Below are 18,196 nucleotides of genomic sequence, written 5' to 3'. Positions count from 1 at the left end.
CGTATTGTTTGGTGACCCGCTTCAGGGATCTTCCCAGATTTCCTCGTGTATTTCGTTACGAGATTATAGCGACTGTCAGGTACACTAAATTACTTCTCCGCGACTCACCCCTAAAGTATATAAGCCTTATTTCGTAGCTCCCCGACACGATCTGAGCAGGCCGATCAGTAATTGAATGTCGTCGAGGGTCTGAAAATACGAAGTCGGGCGTCGCAAACATCTGTTCATAAATCATTCTTGTCGACTTTCATGTCGATATTTTATTATATTTCTTTATTTCTCATTAACGCTTTTATTACTCTTTATTACGTCTATTAACGATATTCGATAAATCGAAATTGGATTAAAAGTAAAACATAAGAGGAATATAAAACTCGTTAATGATTTGATATGGAAATTATATTTATGATATATAACAATTATATATAATAATATATATAATATGTATAATAATTTGTATTTTATATCTCATTGAGTAACGATTTCGCAAAATATTTTGAAAGGATTTTAATAAATATATTTTTCTAAAGCAAGCTAGTAAAGTTAGATTACGCGAAGATTTTCAATTATAATCTTTAATTGTATGTGATAATCAGATTTTATTAGAAAGGATGTTGATATTTGAATTAATATTGAATATTTATTATAAGATGTAAAATTTTTATTATTTTGGAGGGGGGGGGGAGAGAGAGAGAGAGAGAGAGAGAGAGAGAAAATCATGTGTGAGCGCACGTAACGTATTTAGTTTTTCCTTAGCCTAAGGCGACAGAAAATCTGCGTGGTTTGCTCTGGCCTGCTTCCAGTTCTGCACGTTTTATTTCGAAATAGAAATAAAATATCATTTTGGCTCAAGGATAGTAACTGAGTTGACATATACGGTTATAAATATAAAAATGCTTGGGAAAAGCCATTTCATATAAGAGGACATAGATTTCAATTAGATTTTTATTATTAAATTTGTGATTTGTAAAAATAAAAATTTGAAAAACATTTTCAATAATGTTGAGATATTGATTAAATAAAAAATATTTTATTAGAGAGAGAGAGAGATAGAGGGAGGGCGGAGGGAGAGAGAGAGAGAGAGAGAGAGAGAGAGAGAGAGAGAGAGAGAGAGAGAAAGAGAGAGTTATTTTTAAACTTTAATATTGGATATTAAAGTGAATTCAACTATTTAATTTTTATTATTTATATTTCTTGAAATATGTTGATGTCTTGCTATCAAAACTGTATTGTGATTTTGTTCGTTTATTCCTGATTAAAAGATGAAATATACATAATACAATTGTAACTGCAGTATTACACGAGTAATGTTATAATGTTTATACATAATGCAAGATGAAAATTTAATCTACGATATGAGATTCATACAAATGCGAAAAATAAATCAACATTACTGGAAACGCGCTTTTCTCTCCATAAGTTCAAACCCTATTAAACATTAATTGAGCGCGTAATTCGCTTCGAATCGCTAAAAAAGCGAGTTACATCGAACGGCTATGTAAATTAGCTCGTATATCTCTACGCTCTCATCGATTTCCGGAAGGGTGTGCCGATAGAGAACGGTCGGATTTATCGGGATTTAGAGGGACTATAGTGTCCGCGAGGAGATATCCTCCAATACGATCGACTTATTGCGGGGAAAGATAGAGCACGAGATTTAACATGCGCTTATTTACAGTAATGGCGGTCTAATTAACCCGGATTACACGCTCTCCTTTCACAGCGCGTCCCACCGTTTATCAAAATAAGGCGGCAGTAACGTCGGCGAATTCTACTACGTCTTACCTTACGGAATCCCATTTGTAACTCTCCTTCTCGCCCGCCAGTCCCGTAGGAGTTTTATTCGCGCGAGCGTCATTCGCACCGAGATGCAACGACAAATTATCCTGTCGTTCCATGATGGCACTTCCGCCGGAAATCCCTATAGAGTCTACTTCTTAATGCACCGTCGCGAGACTGATGGAAATAGCAATGACTGTCAAAGACAGGAGCTTCAATCTCTCTGTGATTGTGACTTCCCTCGCTTGAACAAGTAATCTCACTCGTAAAGTTTCGATTTACTATTAATTGCGAAACTTGTAAGCCGCGCATTACAAGTAGATCTATTACTTCTTACTGCTCTATACTTCCAAGGCCTGCCTTAACTTTTGAGACACAAGCAATACAAAGTAAAAAAGATGCATATCACAGAACATTAAAAATAATCATTATTAAAAATAATCACTATAATTTTTTGCATACAAACATTGTTCTAATAAATATAATTTATATATACATATTTTAAAACATTTTTTTAGATGCATCATCATTATAAGCATGATAAATCTTATTATGGCTAGACTAATATTAAGTTATCTATTATTTTATTATTTATTGGTAAGAATAATATATACATTATTCATTTTATTAAAATAAATTTATATCTTATGCACGGAAAACAAATTAGTTATATTTAATAGACGTTTTTTTTAAATTTAGTTACTATTTTCCGCAATGTTTACTTTCCTGACATGTCACGTCCGCCTGTAACATTTTATATGTGTTTTATAAAACCTGCTTTTATTTACCTTCCTCGAAACATATCGTGTAACAAATTTAAAGAACAAACTACAACTTTTTAGCCTGTGCGCTATAAATCATCAAATTTTGTTTTTCCGAGATGAATGCTTCAAAAACTTCACAATCAGATTTTATCAGATAGATACATCTCATGTTGTAGTTTGTTCCTTTTATTTCATGAAAAAGTAAACAATTTGTCTGAGAACAGAGACGCGAGATTTTCACGTTGCAGCTTACGTAGAGAAGTTATTGACTCGTTTTGCGCAACCGGCAGATCTCTTGAAAAAGAGAAAATTAAATTTGTCCACGTCTTAAGTTTCTCAACGTAACGGGTAAATTTAAAAGAAATATCTATGAGTACTCAAATATTATACTTTATTTCGTGGCTTCCGTGAAGATTGCTTGAGAATAAAGATTATCTAGATATTCCAGATAATGACAAAGTTTATTTTCTCTGCCATTTTAGCCTGTAAGTCTCATTAATTTATAAAACCTGATATTGTTAGATTAACACTCTTAATTACAACTATAAAAATTACATTCAAGTTCTAAAGTGTTCTGTTTAAAATACAGAATGCAAATGATCTTCCGTCTTATGATTGATAGAAGAAAGTTTAAAATTTTTTACTTTACAATTCAGAACCTCATAGTTAACAATCTTACTGATTGTACAATTATCCAACAATTTTTGCTTCGGGTTCAAATTACCCGTTGTTGTATTGAGGATTAAACGCAAGTGCAATATTTTAATCAAAATTTTTTTGATCATTTTTTCTCGATAATATAAAATGTTGATTCGGTTAGCCATAAGTATAGCATACTAGAATTTTCAATATATATTTTATTTGTGTTGCTTGCATTTCGATTTATTTCAAAATTACATTAAAAAATTCTCTAATTTTATCTGAAATTTTGAACAAAAATATTCGAAAAATTTAGGAATTCTCAATCTAGGAATTTTTTAATAAGATTTCAGTGAACTCTTTAATTGTTTAAGTTTGTTTCACGTAATATATATTATATTTATGTAAATATAAAAGAGGCTGTAAAGTATGTATTTTTCAAATTGCATATTAATATTGTAACATACTTATCTTTTCAATTATGGAATTCTCATCTGTGCAAAGCAATGCGGAAATTACTTTTCTCGAAACAAGTTGACTTGCAAGTGACTTGAATGCCTCGCGCATGGTTTTGCTATGTAACCATCATCCTTTAACGCAAAAGTTAACTGCGTGCACGCGAAGTTCGAAAAGCTCTTTTGTCGATAAATGCGTTCGCCGCGGTCTGAATATAACTCGTGCTATTACTTTGCGCTGCGCAAGCACACTATAAATATGCCTGTTACACGATCATTGCGAATCGTGCGTTTTTTTTTTAAGGGGAACTATCCTTCCGATGGCTCGTAAAACACTCAAGTGCCATTTCGGCCTGTAAGTCTCATTAAACTTCTCGCGAGGTAAATGAGCGATTTGAGCGTCATAAAAAAGTTGCAAGTTTTGTTAGTAAAGTAAGTTTCCGAGAAAAAGGAAATAAGAAAATGGAAAAGAAAATCGCGAAAGCGATAGAAAAGAGATAGTTAAAAAGGAACAGATGGTTGAATAAAGTAGAACAGCGTTTTTCTCTTTCATATCGTAAAAAAATATAGTTTTGTTTCAATTAAGTTAGGTTGCAAAGAGAGAATAATGAACAACAGTAACGAATAATTAACAATTATAGTTAGTTAAAAAGTTAACGATACAAATGATAGCGATTCATGGGGAAAAAAGACAAGAAGAAAAAATCTATAGCTTGTCGAATAGGAATAAAAAAGGAATAAAATGAAGATGTTTGATAGAAGTATTTCCTGGCTCTATGAAAAAGGCGGAGAGCAAGAAAAGAAGCGAGGGAATGAAACGAAACTGGAGAAGAAGTAAAGCACCATCAAGATTGTCGCAGGGATAAATTTGGTCGATGAGATCCGTGATGAGGGATAGCGCGAGGTAAAGTGATCAAGACATGTCGGCGAGACCGATCTAACTTCCGCCGTTGCGGCGAGGCTGTTTCACCGTTTGCAATGTCGGAACACGATAAATTATCTCGCTTGGCTTCATCCCCGGTTCTTTGGCTAGCGACAACAGCGGTCGAGAAGACCGACCCTATGACTCGTAAGGCGACGAAGTAACTTAACTCCATGACACATTGCGCGAGAGAAATTGGTCCACCTTTCGTCTACTCGCGAACAATGATACATTTGCTTTGAGAGAGTACGTAATGCGACATTCTTGCACGAGAGCATGACGATTATCAGATAAGCTAAATCCTTTTTGCCACTCAGAATTCGCTGCATCTCGCAGTCATAGGATGAGGTGCTCTGGATAGAATAGGTACACAAGCGATCTAGTTAGCGCATCTCCGGGGAAAAATTTTCTAGAATATTTACGGGTTGTGTGCGGGAAATGGCTGTTGCCGTGAAAAGAGGGGTTAATATAATTGAACAACCAAGTGAAACGATAACGTCGCGGAAATTAAGTCGTGGGTGTTAAGCGCACGCGTGGCATTAACTATTTATATACTCGATGGAGTTGGATGACTCTACGTGTGTCGCGTTCGTCACAATGCCAATGTGTGAATTTTTAACTGCAGGTAGCGTTTCCTCGTTCTTGCTTAATTTATAATTCTTTGCTTATATTATAGATCTTTTGTTTAGCGTTCTCATAATTAATCTTGAGATAAAATTAAGACGAGACATTTAACGCAGAATATTTATTGTGAAGATACGGACCACAAAATATTTCATGTCATGTACCATCTTCTTAGATTTCCCTACAGAATTTGGGTAACGAAGAGGAACCTACACGCTTTTGTTTAAAGTTGAAAATAAAGGAGAGAGAGAAAACTTTTTCATTTATATTACAATGAGGCATACAAAAAGTAAATGTCTCGTAAATGAAATAATAATGGGAAAATATTGCTTCCCCGTAATAAATTGTATGTATTTATATGAGGGATGACAATCATATTGAAATGTATGACTCGCAGTAATCGATGTACGAGACATTTACGCTATATATCTCCTAAATTTTGTGCGGCATAGCTTATTCCGGTGAATAGAATTCAATGAGATTTACTGTCATTTGCCGGATATCGTTGACAGGCGACGTGCGATTGCAGCAAATACCTTAATTTCCGAGGTACGGGGTTATATATACGCAAATCATTACCGAATATTCGGAATTGCATTGTATATTTATGCGAAGTACAACGAAGATTTAATATTGCGAGCATTATGCTTTTATGAAATACCTAAATTGCTTTGTAATTTCGTATGTGTAAAATAATACTTCGTATAATTTTTAGTACATGATTTTTTATATACAATCTTATACAATTGCAGTACTTGTGATAAAAATTTATATTGTGTATGGATAATTTCAGAGAAGGCATTTTGATTTATTTAATTTTCAATCTTAGATATTTATTTAATTCATTTTAGATATTTTTAGAAGAGCTAATTTCTTATAAATAACAATTATTTATCGTAATTTGTTCAAAGTATATTAAAATAATTTTCAAGTAAAATAAGGTAGTAAACGTTTATCGTAGTTTATTCATGTGATTTATCATTTTATATTTAAATTCCATAATAATAAGTTAACTAGGAGCACATTTCTGTGCCATTTTTTAAAAAATAAGATTAATGTTTTGAGATTAAAATTGTAGAAACTTCATTAAATTTTACAAATTCTAATGTATTTTCATACAATGCAACCGGATATCAAGTTGTATTGTCAGTTTGTCTTGCGGTCGTAAAGATAGAGAAGCACCGCATATATCAGAGGAATGTATCAGCGTGCTTCGATATGCTTGTTTCTTTCACTAGTGCCGGATTTCGATAGGAAATGCGGTACTTGGACTAGATTTTGAGCGACGCGGACGAAGTGCTCTCGATAACAATGCGCTATACGTTGACGGCTCAGTTACAAATTATGGATCCTCAAAGCGCGACGCTGTGCTTGGCATCTCGCCAGGCCGGCTTCCATCATACCCACTAAATTTTTTAGATTCTTTTGCTCGTCCGTCGACCACTAGCGTGGCTCACGCAACGACTGCGAAAATCAATATTCTCGAGATAAAGTATGAGCGTGATTCCGCAGCGCCACGTGCCCCGTCATACACGAAGAAGTAAATTCCACATAGTGTAAGAGAAAAAAATTTATTAATATAATTATTGACGACGAATAAATTGCGGTATAATAATTCATTGCTAATAACACAATTTGTAAAGATAAACTCTTAAATTTCATGTACATTTTGCTAGAAAATCTGTTCTACGGGAAAAAATATTCCGGACAATAATTACAGTTGAATAAATATGAAATTCGATTTTTATATTTTAAAATAATTTTTACATTATCTGTGCATTTTTAAAATAGTTAAAGCACAATTTTTTTGGCTATTGTTTTAGTCGTAGAATAAGTAACATTTTCGATCGATTATGTTAACGTTAATGTTACCCGCATAATATATTTCGTTAATTAAGAGAATGTATTCAATATCTTTTGAAATACGCAATTTATATTATAATAGTATTTTGTATTATTAATTTTATATTATTAATTTTATGTTGCAATTTTCATAATATTGTAATATTAATTTTGTATTAATATAAAATTACATACAATGACTCGCATTAATATTCGGACATCATAATAATAGAGAAACTATTATTTTTGAAATATAGTTTTTATAGAATTAAGAAATTTACGGTTTTTTAATCATTGGAAACGCTCATTATAGATGTAAAAAACATTAATTTTCTTTATTTAACTAATGTAGTTTTCAATGTAAAAAATATTAAATAAATTAATCCTTAATTTTAGAATCGCAAAAATATTCGGACACTCAATATATTTTATATTTATTGACCCTCGGAAATCAAGTTAATTTATTCCTTACTTGTTTACCGTGAAGTAAGTCAAACACAAAATATGTGACTTATTTCATATTGAATTGAGTTAACCTAATTTCCCCAGATCACACAAGTTAACAATGAAAATGGGACGTAAAAGCAAAAATAGTTCATTTGATAAATAACTTGTTAGTTTTTATTATAGAAAAGGCAAATCATATCGAGAAATCGGTAAATTAATAAATTTGAGTAAGAGTAACAGATATTGTAAAAAAATATGTTCGTGAAGATCACATTGAATCAATACCTCAGAAAAGACCTCAGAAAAGATATGTTCGTGAAGATCGCATTGATCAATACCTCAGTCCAAAATTACTTGACTCACGGGATAAACGCAAAAATTATTAGGAAAATAGAAGTAAATCCTGGATTGACATTCTGAAGTGCTATAAAATTGATTTCAGAATTATACGAAGAGACTAGCAAGAAGGTACAACCTGATACAGTTGTTGAGAATTAAAAGAAAGTGATTATAACGGTAGAGTAAACTCATTAAAAAAAAAAAAAACGGCTCAAACGGCTCATAAAAAGCCGTTCATAAATGAAGCGAATCAGAAAAAAAGATTAATTTTCGCCAAGGAATTTATTTCTAAAGAACAAATATGATGGAATGATGTAATATTCGCTGATAAGGGCAAATTTAACATTTTTGAATCTGACGGACGGAAAATGGTATGGCGAAAAGCAAACGAAGAATTCAAATTGAAAAATTTGAAGCCAATATGACACACGGCGGTAGAAGTTTAATGGTGTGAGATTGTATTTCAAGTAAAGGACTGGGTGAATTAGTTTTTATTGACGAAATTTTGGATAAAAATAAATATTTAAGTATTCTAAAAGACAATTTAATAAAAAGTTCTAATAATATGAATATATGAGGTAGTTTCAAATTTTATCAAGACAATGATCCAAAACATAAATCGCGAATAGTTATTGCAAGAATATTTATTGTATAACTGTCCAAAAGTATTACATCCTCCACAGTTACCAGATTTAAATCCCATAGAAAATTTATGGAATTTATTAGATTGTAACATTCGGATTATGCCTACAAAAGAAGAACTAAAATTACGATTAAAAGAGGAATGAACGCGCATTACACCAGATTATTTAACAAAAATTATTTCTAACATGCCTAAACGTTTGCAGCATGTTATTAAACAAAAAGGTTATCCAACAAAGTATTAAAATTATTCATATTATTTCGTTTATATATATTTATATTATTATTAGGTCATTTAAAATATATCCACGGTTTTTTGTTCAATTTTTGAATGAAAAAACCGCGGATACTTTTTAAATGACCCAATATATTTTGTTAAGTGTCCGAATATTTTTGCGATACCAGAATTGAGCAAAATTCTGTCTATATAGTTGAGCAAAGTTCTGTCTTAGTTTAATATATTCGAAACTGTCATACATGTATAAATGTAATTATAGAAATAAAATTTAAATTTCTAATAACTATTTATAATGAATTTTTCAATTTAAAACAAAAAATATAGCCGTAAATTTCTTACTCCAACAAAAATTATATTTAGGAGGTAATAATTTCTAAAGTATCATGATATCCGAATATTAATGTGAGTCGCTGTTGTGTATGTGATAATATACATTTACATCCGCTTTAAAAAAAATTTTTTTTATTTTGGAATATTTCTAAGATGTTTAAATTAAATAATTCTTAATAATTGTTCGATGAAAGGAAAAATTATTCAAAGTAATCTTGATAACGAAGTTGTAAATCTCTAATTTGAGAACTGTTCCACGGAATATTGTGCTCCGACTTGGCAAAACGAAAAATTTGTCTCTCCATTCAAACTAGTTTACAATCTACATTGCTGATATTGCGGCAGGATTGTGCCAAAGATAGGAAATGTTAACCAAAAAGGATATTGAAAATAGTAAGTTTTAATCAGTTTTACGTAACGTTTTTCATAAAATATCAATATCGACGTATAAATCTCAATATCGACATTTGTTTTTATTTACGGATTACTTGTTGTCAATATCATATATGATGTCGAAAACTCACATTTATTTTTTCATCTTGTTATTATTAATGTCAAGATACATCCCGTATTAATTAAAATTTTGCAATTAAATTTCAAAAAGTGAAGTTTTAACAATTATTATACTGTTATGCTTATTATTACCGAGGAATTAAAATTACATAAATTTGCTTGTAATAAATTAGGTTATACTTAAAGCTTGTAAGATTTTAGTTCCGTTAATGAGTTTTGGTAAAGAATGCGAGAATGTTGTAAGAAAGAGATTCGAGAAAGATACTCCGAGTCTTTTAATCAGCGATTTGACTTCCCAAAGGAATAAAGCATACAGAGAGATTCGCGAGGATGATATAGCGCAGTAATTCTAAGGGGGTCCTCTCTAGAGATCACGTTCGTGGAAGAACGAATCCGTTCGATATTGTGGCACTTTGCACATAATACCATTACTGGTAGCGCGGTGTTCAAACTGCATTCAGACGGCAGAATGGCATCGACGAATGGAGAAGGATTGAAAGGCCGGTTATTTTTCGGTTGAATTGAGTGTGCGACTGATAGTAGTAATAACGGCGCGTGATTGTAAAAGCCGAGTTAATTAGAATCCAGCGTTCGTGGAAGGAAGAATTCATTTTAATGATAATGAATGTCGCATGGATGCTGATTGAAAAGAATCGCGAATTCGCGATTTATGAGAAATAAACACGGCTACCTTTCTTAACTTTTTGAGGGCAGGCAGGTTTTTGATCAACTTTTTTATTTTAAGGGCTAGAACTTTTTGTCAATGTCATGAGTGCAAAAAAGATGGCGTCACTGAATTCCTAAAGGGGCCTCCGGTCTTCTACAGGTTAATGGTAATCTTTTTCGACGAGAGAATGTTTTCCGAGAGGAAAGCGTGAAATTAATACTCTGGTACACACATTAAGAGGAGAAAAAGCTTCATAAAAGTTTCATAAAAAATGAAAGAAGCTTCTGAAAACTTTTTTATTATTGTAGACTGTGCAAATATGCTGTGAAATACATATTGTTTAAGAATCAAATTTATAGAACATGAACTTAATACCATTAACACTAATTAGATAGAAAAATAATTCAATTATTAATTAAATGAGAAATAGCTAAAGAATTACGAAAGATTTTATTCAATTATTCATTAGAAACGTTAGGTTTGTAAACAAATTTTGGACTATATTCTGTGCTTTTATGTTTTATTCATTGCTCGATAAATTGTTTATAAGAATCGTATTTATAAAATCCATTTAAATTTAAAATCATTTGCACTAATTGAATAGAAAAATTTAATTATTAATTAGATGATTAGAAATCTGTTTAAAGAATTGCGAATTGCAAATTTTGTTTAATTATTCATTGAGAAACATTATATTTGTGACTAAATTTCTGGACTATATTTTTTGTTGTTCGATTACTCAATTAATCCTTTTCATGGTGAGTTTTCACTTACAATATTCCAGTGATGAACAGCGAATAGAAACAGCAGTATATATTAAAACTCGATAATCGCAAATCGTTGGGTAACCGCAACGTCACAATTCATACTCATAACGCGCGGCTATCAATTAATTATTCGCGCACGATTCCATATCTAAAGATAAGCCGTGGAAATTCATTGCGGCGCCAATAAAATGTTGCATTGTAAGAATGTTATCGGAAAATCGAATGCTTCTTTCGCGTATAGTGCATGTAGAGTCGTCGGGGAGTACTTTGGCCGCAACTCTTGCACATTACACACACACATGCGCGCGCGCGCGCGCGCACGCATACAAAACTACGCATGCACATTAATAGCAATCGGTATCGAGAAATCGCTCGTTGTACGGAAATATATTAGAAATTTTCGAGCGCGACTAGAAATGCCGAGCATCTATAGACCGTGATATTTATTGTGGCCTATTATTGCTGCTTTCGCGCACATATAGTGGTAGTTACGAATTGTATAGGACGAAACACCTTCGGCTGAAGTATATCCGACATTTTTCATGCCGTTTAACATGGCATTATTCTACGGAGAGTTAAATACCTTATCATCTCTGTCAATATAATTTTTTTCTCAGCTCTTCCTGCTCTCTTCTTTCTTCAGAAGAAAATGCATATATGCATCGTTTGTTGATTCTTGTGTATGTTTTTGTTATTTCAACAGTGAAATTTAATTCCGCAGAAATTAAAATTTAATTTGATAAAGTAAAATTTAATTTGACAAATTTGATTGAAACTTTGTTGCTCAAAATATGTGTATGTGTGTCTGTGTGTTTAATGGCAAAAATTAAATATTATGGAAAATGAATTTTTTTATACGTATATTTGAGTTCGATAATTAATAATTACCTTCAAGATTTCTATTTAGTAACTGGAGATTATTTAGCATTTGGTTTATAGTAAGTAATTAAAATAGTTTACTCCCTGTTTAAACTTTGCTAGCAATTGGAAAGCTGATTTTCTATTAATTTTTTCACACTTTGTTAAAATTCAACTTATGTTTTATGCGATTCATTTTCATTTAGGTTTCATGTCACTTCCGACGGATTCTCATCGAGGAAATCGCGTTTCATCGACGCATAATAAATGGAAAGGCCGCATTCTTTAACGCGACAGTGAGTTAAATGCCGAATCGTAAATCGTTTCTCCACTCTGTATAGGAAAAGCGTATCCGGTGCCGTCAAGACGTTCGCTCATAAATCACGCCGAGCGCACTTGCAGGAGCTTCTGAAATCGAGAAAAAAAAAAGAGAAATAAAGAAGGAAAAATCGCATCGTTGTGCGTTTGCTGATATCGACCATATATAAAAGATATATTCCACCAATGCATGTATTCGTCTAAAGTAATGATACAACTTTCCAAACATTTAATAGATATCTGTTCAAAATACCGAAAATCCCACACGTTAGTTGTGTAAAAAGTATTCTTATTGCGAGCATTAAGTAATAAATTAATGCATCTTTGATCTGTTGCATCGTATTTATAATTTGAATTCTGGTATATTCTTAATAGAAATCTTTTTAAGTACTGCGTATGAAGAACGCTTAATTGTATTACTTATTAGTAGATTTTTGGGGCAGAAAAATCTTTAATGTAATAATATTTATGTATGATTATAAAAAAAGTATATATTTATTGTGGAAAGAATAATAATATATGGAATTGTAATGTGAGAGAAAACTTTTTTATCTGTATATAGGACATTTCAGAAATCTTTGGGATAAACTTTAGGGGATGATAAATCTCTTCAAAAGAATCAACTCTTTGTTTAGGAATCTGTGACTTCCGATGCATTTTTAAGGAGCTACGTCTGAATACTAATTTTTTGTTTTTTTTTTTCAAAAAGACAAAAAAAAAGCAAAAATATTGATTGTTATATGCAATCGCGCAATCGATTGCGAACCTTACAATCGATCCAAACGTTTATATAAAGATATATAACTCCTTAGACTCTCGAAAAACACAGGTTAAAGATGTATTTTACATGTACTTTTCAACAACATAAAGAAATTATATAATAAATTTTTCTATATTGTATTTGAAAGCGATACGAAGTTTGGCAACGATTTAAAACAAAAATTATTTCACAAGCAAACATGTTTAAAACCAGTTAAGGTGAAATAAAAAAATTTTCATTTAAATTATAAGATTGTATTGTTATAAATATAAATATCGACCTTGTTGAACTGTTTTATATTTCATTTGAATATGAAAAGTATAATTTTCCAATTTCAGTTACTTTTTATAAAGATTATACATCTTTAACAAAAGTTGAACTGTGCAGTAAAATCCATCATTCTCCTCAAAGTTTATCCGAGAGTACTTGAAACACTGTATATCTGATGACGTAAATGTAGATTCCACGTGGAAAATTGATTCTATTCGTTTTTGGATGGCGTTTTTGGATGGTCATTGCATTTTATGGTCTTTAACTCGAACACTGTTTGTGTATTGATTTACTTGCGATTATTCTCTCTAAATTGCCGTGTTCTATTATCGTTATCAATAGACCCCGGAGTGGTCTATTGATAAAATTTCGTCGTGACGTCGTCTCGATAAGATCCGACTGGTCGTGGCGCCGATCACATTTAATTTTGATAAAGAAGATTTATAAATATAGGATCGCGTACGTTGCCGATTGGTGCCGTTTCGCTGATAGCGGTGGCAGTGCGCGGCGGCGCCGCCGGCTTTTATTTTTCCAGAAATACGAAATCCAATTCTCGATAAGACCGGCTTACGTAGAAATTGTCCCACTCCTCTCTTTTTCATTCTCTTCCAGTCTATTCCTCATATCGCGATCGCAGCAACGCTATATCTCTCGCTAGCCGCGTTCGAGAATGTCATTTTAGAGAGAAGCGACGGTGGCTTTTCCATGAATATATGGGATATTCTGACCAGCATATTTGATTCGTCTCACTTAACGCGGATCGTTTACGCGATTATGAGATGTGAAATTATCTCATTTTTCAAGCTGGACTAAATCTAGTATTTTTGTGAGAATTTTTGAATTTTCACGAATTTTCGTGAAACGAATTTTTTATATAATCTTTAATTTCTCTACAAAATTAAAATTATCTTTTTACGATTCTGGGATTATAGATTCTATCATGCAAATCTATGATTCTGGAAAAAGGGAAAAGTGGATTTTTACGAAACGTTTAAAAAAAGAGAGATAAATTATAATGAACAACGCACTTTGTTTGCGCACACGTATTACATACTAGTTGGAATTTACGTGAATGGACTTGACTGATATCAATATTGAGATATTTTAATTATTTCGATTACACACTACTGTTGACGAGTGTGCATACAGTCGCAGAAATATTTCGACGATATTACAAAACTTTTCCAGAATGCACTTCATTCCCCGGTGATGCAGCACGCATGCAACATTTTAATTAAAATGTTGGACAAACAGATGTTGATATAAATCAAACAGTCCAACATAGTCGGTAACTGAAGTGAAATATATTCGAACATTTTCCATGTTTACTTATACACAATAGCCGTGAATATAATAGTTAATAAATTATATGTTTAATATATTTTCGTACAGTTAAATCTAAATATTCATAATGTAAATTCTAGCTCGGTAGATTACAGTTGCAATTGTATTTTTAATTTAAACATGGGCACTAATTACATAAGCATACATATGTTTATTAGCCGTAGGAAATCTATCATTAAATTTCATTTAATTTAATTTATAAACAGAATGAAATAAAACTATTACTAACTGTTTATTATTTACGCAATAATATACAATTTTCTTAAGTATTTGAAGATAATAAAAATAATTGTATTATTCTCAAACGTTTAAGAAAATTATATATTATTGTGTAATAATAAATAGTTCTGTATGTATATTAATAAATAATAAATTAATATTTCTATTTTATTCTGTTTATAAAGTGAATTGAATAAAATTTTACAATAGATTTGCATGACTGATAAACACATATGTATATGCTTACGTAATTAATGTTCATGTTCATAAAGATACAATTGTAATTGTTATCTATACCGAACTAGAATTAATTGTATTAAATAATAAATAAAATGCCACTCACACACACACACACACACACACACACACACACACACACACAATTTGAACCAACACTGGTTATTCGTGTGTATTTTATTCCATTTATTCAAAGTGAATGTTAAAATGTATACGTTTTGACTTATGGTCAAGGTCCTCTTCAGTTCAAAAAAATTTACTTAAACTTATAAATTACAAAATTACATAATGATAGCGCATACGAGCGCGAAATTAACGTATAAAATACGGAAAAATTGTAGTAATGATATCCGAGTTAATCTTCATCAAATTACTAAGTTTACTAAAAAAGAAAGAGATTTTTTTTTGTTTTGAATCGACCGACCAAAAGAAGTTAAAAAATATTTTAAATTACTAACATGAAGTTATCCGCAAAAAATATGGTAAAATAAACTTATATGACTGTCAAGATTGTTTTTATAAGGTTTGTTGTACATGTTTCATTAGACTGTTCCATTTATTGTGTAATATAATTATGAATAAATTAAAAAGTTAATATAAATAATAGTTAAAATCAAACTTTAATTCATTTACATGAAACAAAATTAAAAGTTATTACAATATAACTCTTATAACTCAATATAACTATAACTGTTTGGTAGTCGAATGTAAAATGAAAATTGAGAGATATATAACAGATCGAGAGAAAGTTTGTAGATCGTTTTGTAGATTCAGGCCTAGTTTTTGTTTTTTAATATGTATCTCTGATAACAATCTTTTATGTAAAATTTGCTCTTTGTCTAAAATATGTACGTTATCCTAATCAAATTTATAAAATAAGTCCATATGATGTTGTGTGATAACCGAATGTTGGGTCATGTTTCTGTTAATACGATTCCTATGTTCACTTATGTGTGTTTTCAGGCATCTGCTTGTTTGTCCAACATATGACGCATCACAGTCCTTACAATCAATTTTATATACTAATACATTAGATTGAGAAGATTGAGGTAGCACATCTTTCTGGACTTTGACAAATTTATTGAGCTTAAATGATATAATCATTTAAGCTCATTAAATAATATTTATAAATGATATAAAATACACACAAATAACCAATGTTGGCTCAAATTGGCATTTTATTTATTATTTTTTAGATTTTTCTTTAGAGCCTATTGATTATCTTTTTGATTGTATTAATTATAAAAATAAAAAATGTATCACCGATTGTATTTTATTGGCGATTGTATAAATCTTATTATTAGATGCTTTCCATCATATCGGTATTGTTCATATACTCAACGCTCATAATAATGTTTGCAGGATCTCATGACGAAGAACAAGCAGCGATATAAATGGCGTTTGCTGGCTTGCGGCATTGTCCTTATAATCGTGCTGGCTCTGGTGATCGCGGCGGCGATCCTTCTGACCGGCAGTCCGGATTCCACTGCGTCCAGAACGAACGGTGCAGCCGGCATTTCCTTGGAGGAATGGCTCTCGGGTTCGTTATCCCCCAAGAGTTTCAACGGCACGTGGATCAGCGGTAAGCACACTGCGCCTCTGTTTGTCCGCATGACGTAAATCCTTCTCGGTTCCGCATGCTTTCTGAGAAGAAATCGCTAAAAAGAAGAAAATGAGACTAAAGCTCTGTCAATTTTATTTCCCGCGAATCTGACTTTCGAAATGAGTTTTCCTTCTCTGTGACACCTATAAAGTGTAATTAAACGCTGCTACCCAAACGAATTTAAAAGGCAAATAATGTGCGTGATTTAATATTATATACATTGGACATAGCGGATATGAAGAGGAAACTTATTTGACGGATGCTCTTATAAGTTGCGCGCTTATAAGTGGGATGACACATTTTCTATGTGAAATGAAGGGGGAGAGGGGAAGAGAGAGAGAAAAAGGGAGGGAGAGAAAGAGAGGGAGAGAGAGAGAGAGAGAGAGAGAGAGAGAGAGAAAGGGAGGGGGGCGATTTATATTGGAAAAGTGTACATTAAATGCCAAAATTGCGAAATAAAATTGAGTCAAAACGAGAGTCATGAATTGCCTATTTTTTATATCTACAAAAATGACATGTAATATTTACGGATTACAATTCCGAAGTACGCGCGACATTTTTAACATCATCTGATGATTCTAGCGTTGATAATAATAAAAAAAATATTTCTCTGATTAATTCTCTCTTATACTTGATGATCGAAAAAAAAAAGATTTACGAAGTTGGATTTTGTATTATTTAATTGCATGTTCGTATGGACTCTAAATTTGTATAAAATTTAAACACGGCTTGTTTGATTTCTAATTAATGGATAATAGCTTCATGGCGTAAAAACACTATTTAAATGAGATTCGAACGACATTAAAACTCGTTTGCTGATACGTTAATGTCGCTCATTGTTCACGTTCATGTCGCGAAAATCCGAGCGCAAATCTTTCTCTGAGCACCGCCTCGGACGGACGTTTTTTGTGCGCGTCGGTTTCGACATGCGTGTAATTTTCCGGTTTTGCCACGCGATAAAATTATCATATATCATAAATCTCGCGTGAGACAAAAGTCGCTCGGATCTTTCCGCGGCAGCGGAACGTCAAATTATATCATGTCAAATTATATCACGAACGTATGTCGGATCGTCACGAATTTTCTCTTCTCCTCGCACCCCCACCACATGCATCCCCCGCGAATTGTATTATGTAACATCAAAAGAGGATAATAAATGATTCATGCGACGCGTGGATCCGTAAAAGCGGATACAACCATGTCGACGAATATTTATATCGCCTCTTTTTCGCGCGCGTGAATGACGCGCGACCACCGAGGCATGAAGTTCAAACTAATTTTATATTTGAGGCTGCGTTGGCCATTCTACTTCATTCGCGGATCCATTTGTCTTTGTTACGGCACGACCGCCGACATCGCCTGTCGGCCTATAAATCCTTTCGTCAGGTTGGGAACAAAAGACGGGTTTTAATGGATTTACGCGCGCGGCCAGTATCTTCCCACTATCGCTTAATTCTTTTTGCTCGAAAACGTCACGGACCCCGCGAGCTTTACGTTAACAGCCCTCTCTTCGCAGACGCATGGAGTAATTCCGACCGGTGTGAAAATCCGATGAGGATTTTCCAACGCCGGAGATCGAAATTAAACGGCCGAAAATTGTCGTGCACACGCATTTTTAC

General features: G+C 32.4%; 1 protein-coding gene across 11 annotated transcripts in view; it reads left to right on the top strand.

The window, feature by feature from the left end:
• The window catches only part of LOC105153659 (A-type potassium channel modulatory protein DPP6), a 635,032-nt gene that overhangs the window by 318,967 nt on the left and 297,869 nt on the right, over positions 1 to 18,196 (top strand). For all 11 annotated transcript variants that reach the window (XM_087408058.1, XM_087408059.1, XM_087408062.1 and 8 more), the window contains one exon: positions 16,337 to 16,556. In XM_087408058.1, the coding sequence (XP_087264184.1) occupies positions 16,337 to 16,556 (220 nt within the window). The remainder of the gene's footprint in view (positions 1 to 16,336; positions 16,557 to 18,196) is intronic.

Source organism: Acromyrmex echinatior, chromosome 7 (assembly GCF_024713525.1).
Source record: "Acromyrmex echinatior isolate Ae372 chromosome 7, ASM2471352v2, whole genome shotgun sequence".
Taxonomy (NCBI): Eukaryota; Metazoa; Arthropoda; class Insecta; order Hymenoptera; family Formicidae; genus Acromyrmex; species Acromyrmex echinatior.
Note: the sequence above shows the minus strand (reverse complement) of the source record. Positions and strands in the feature narration are given on the sequence as shown.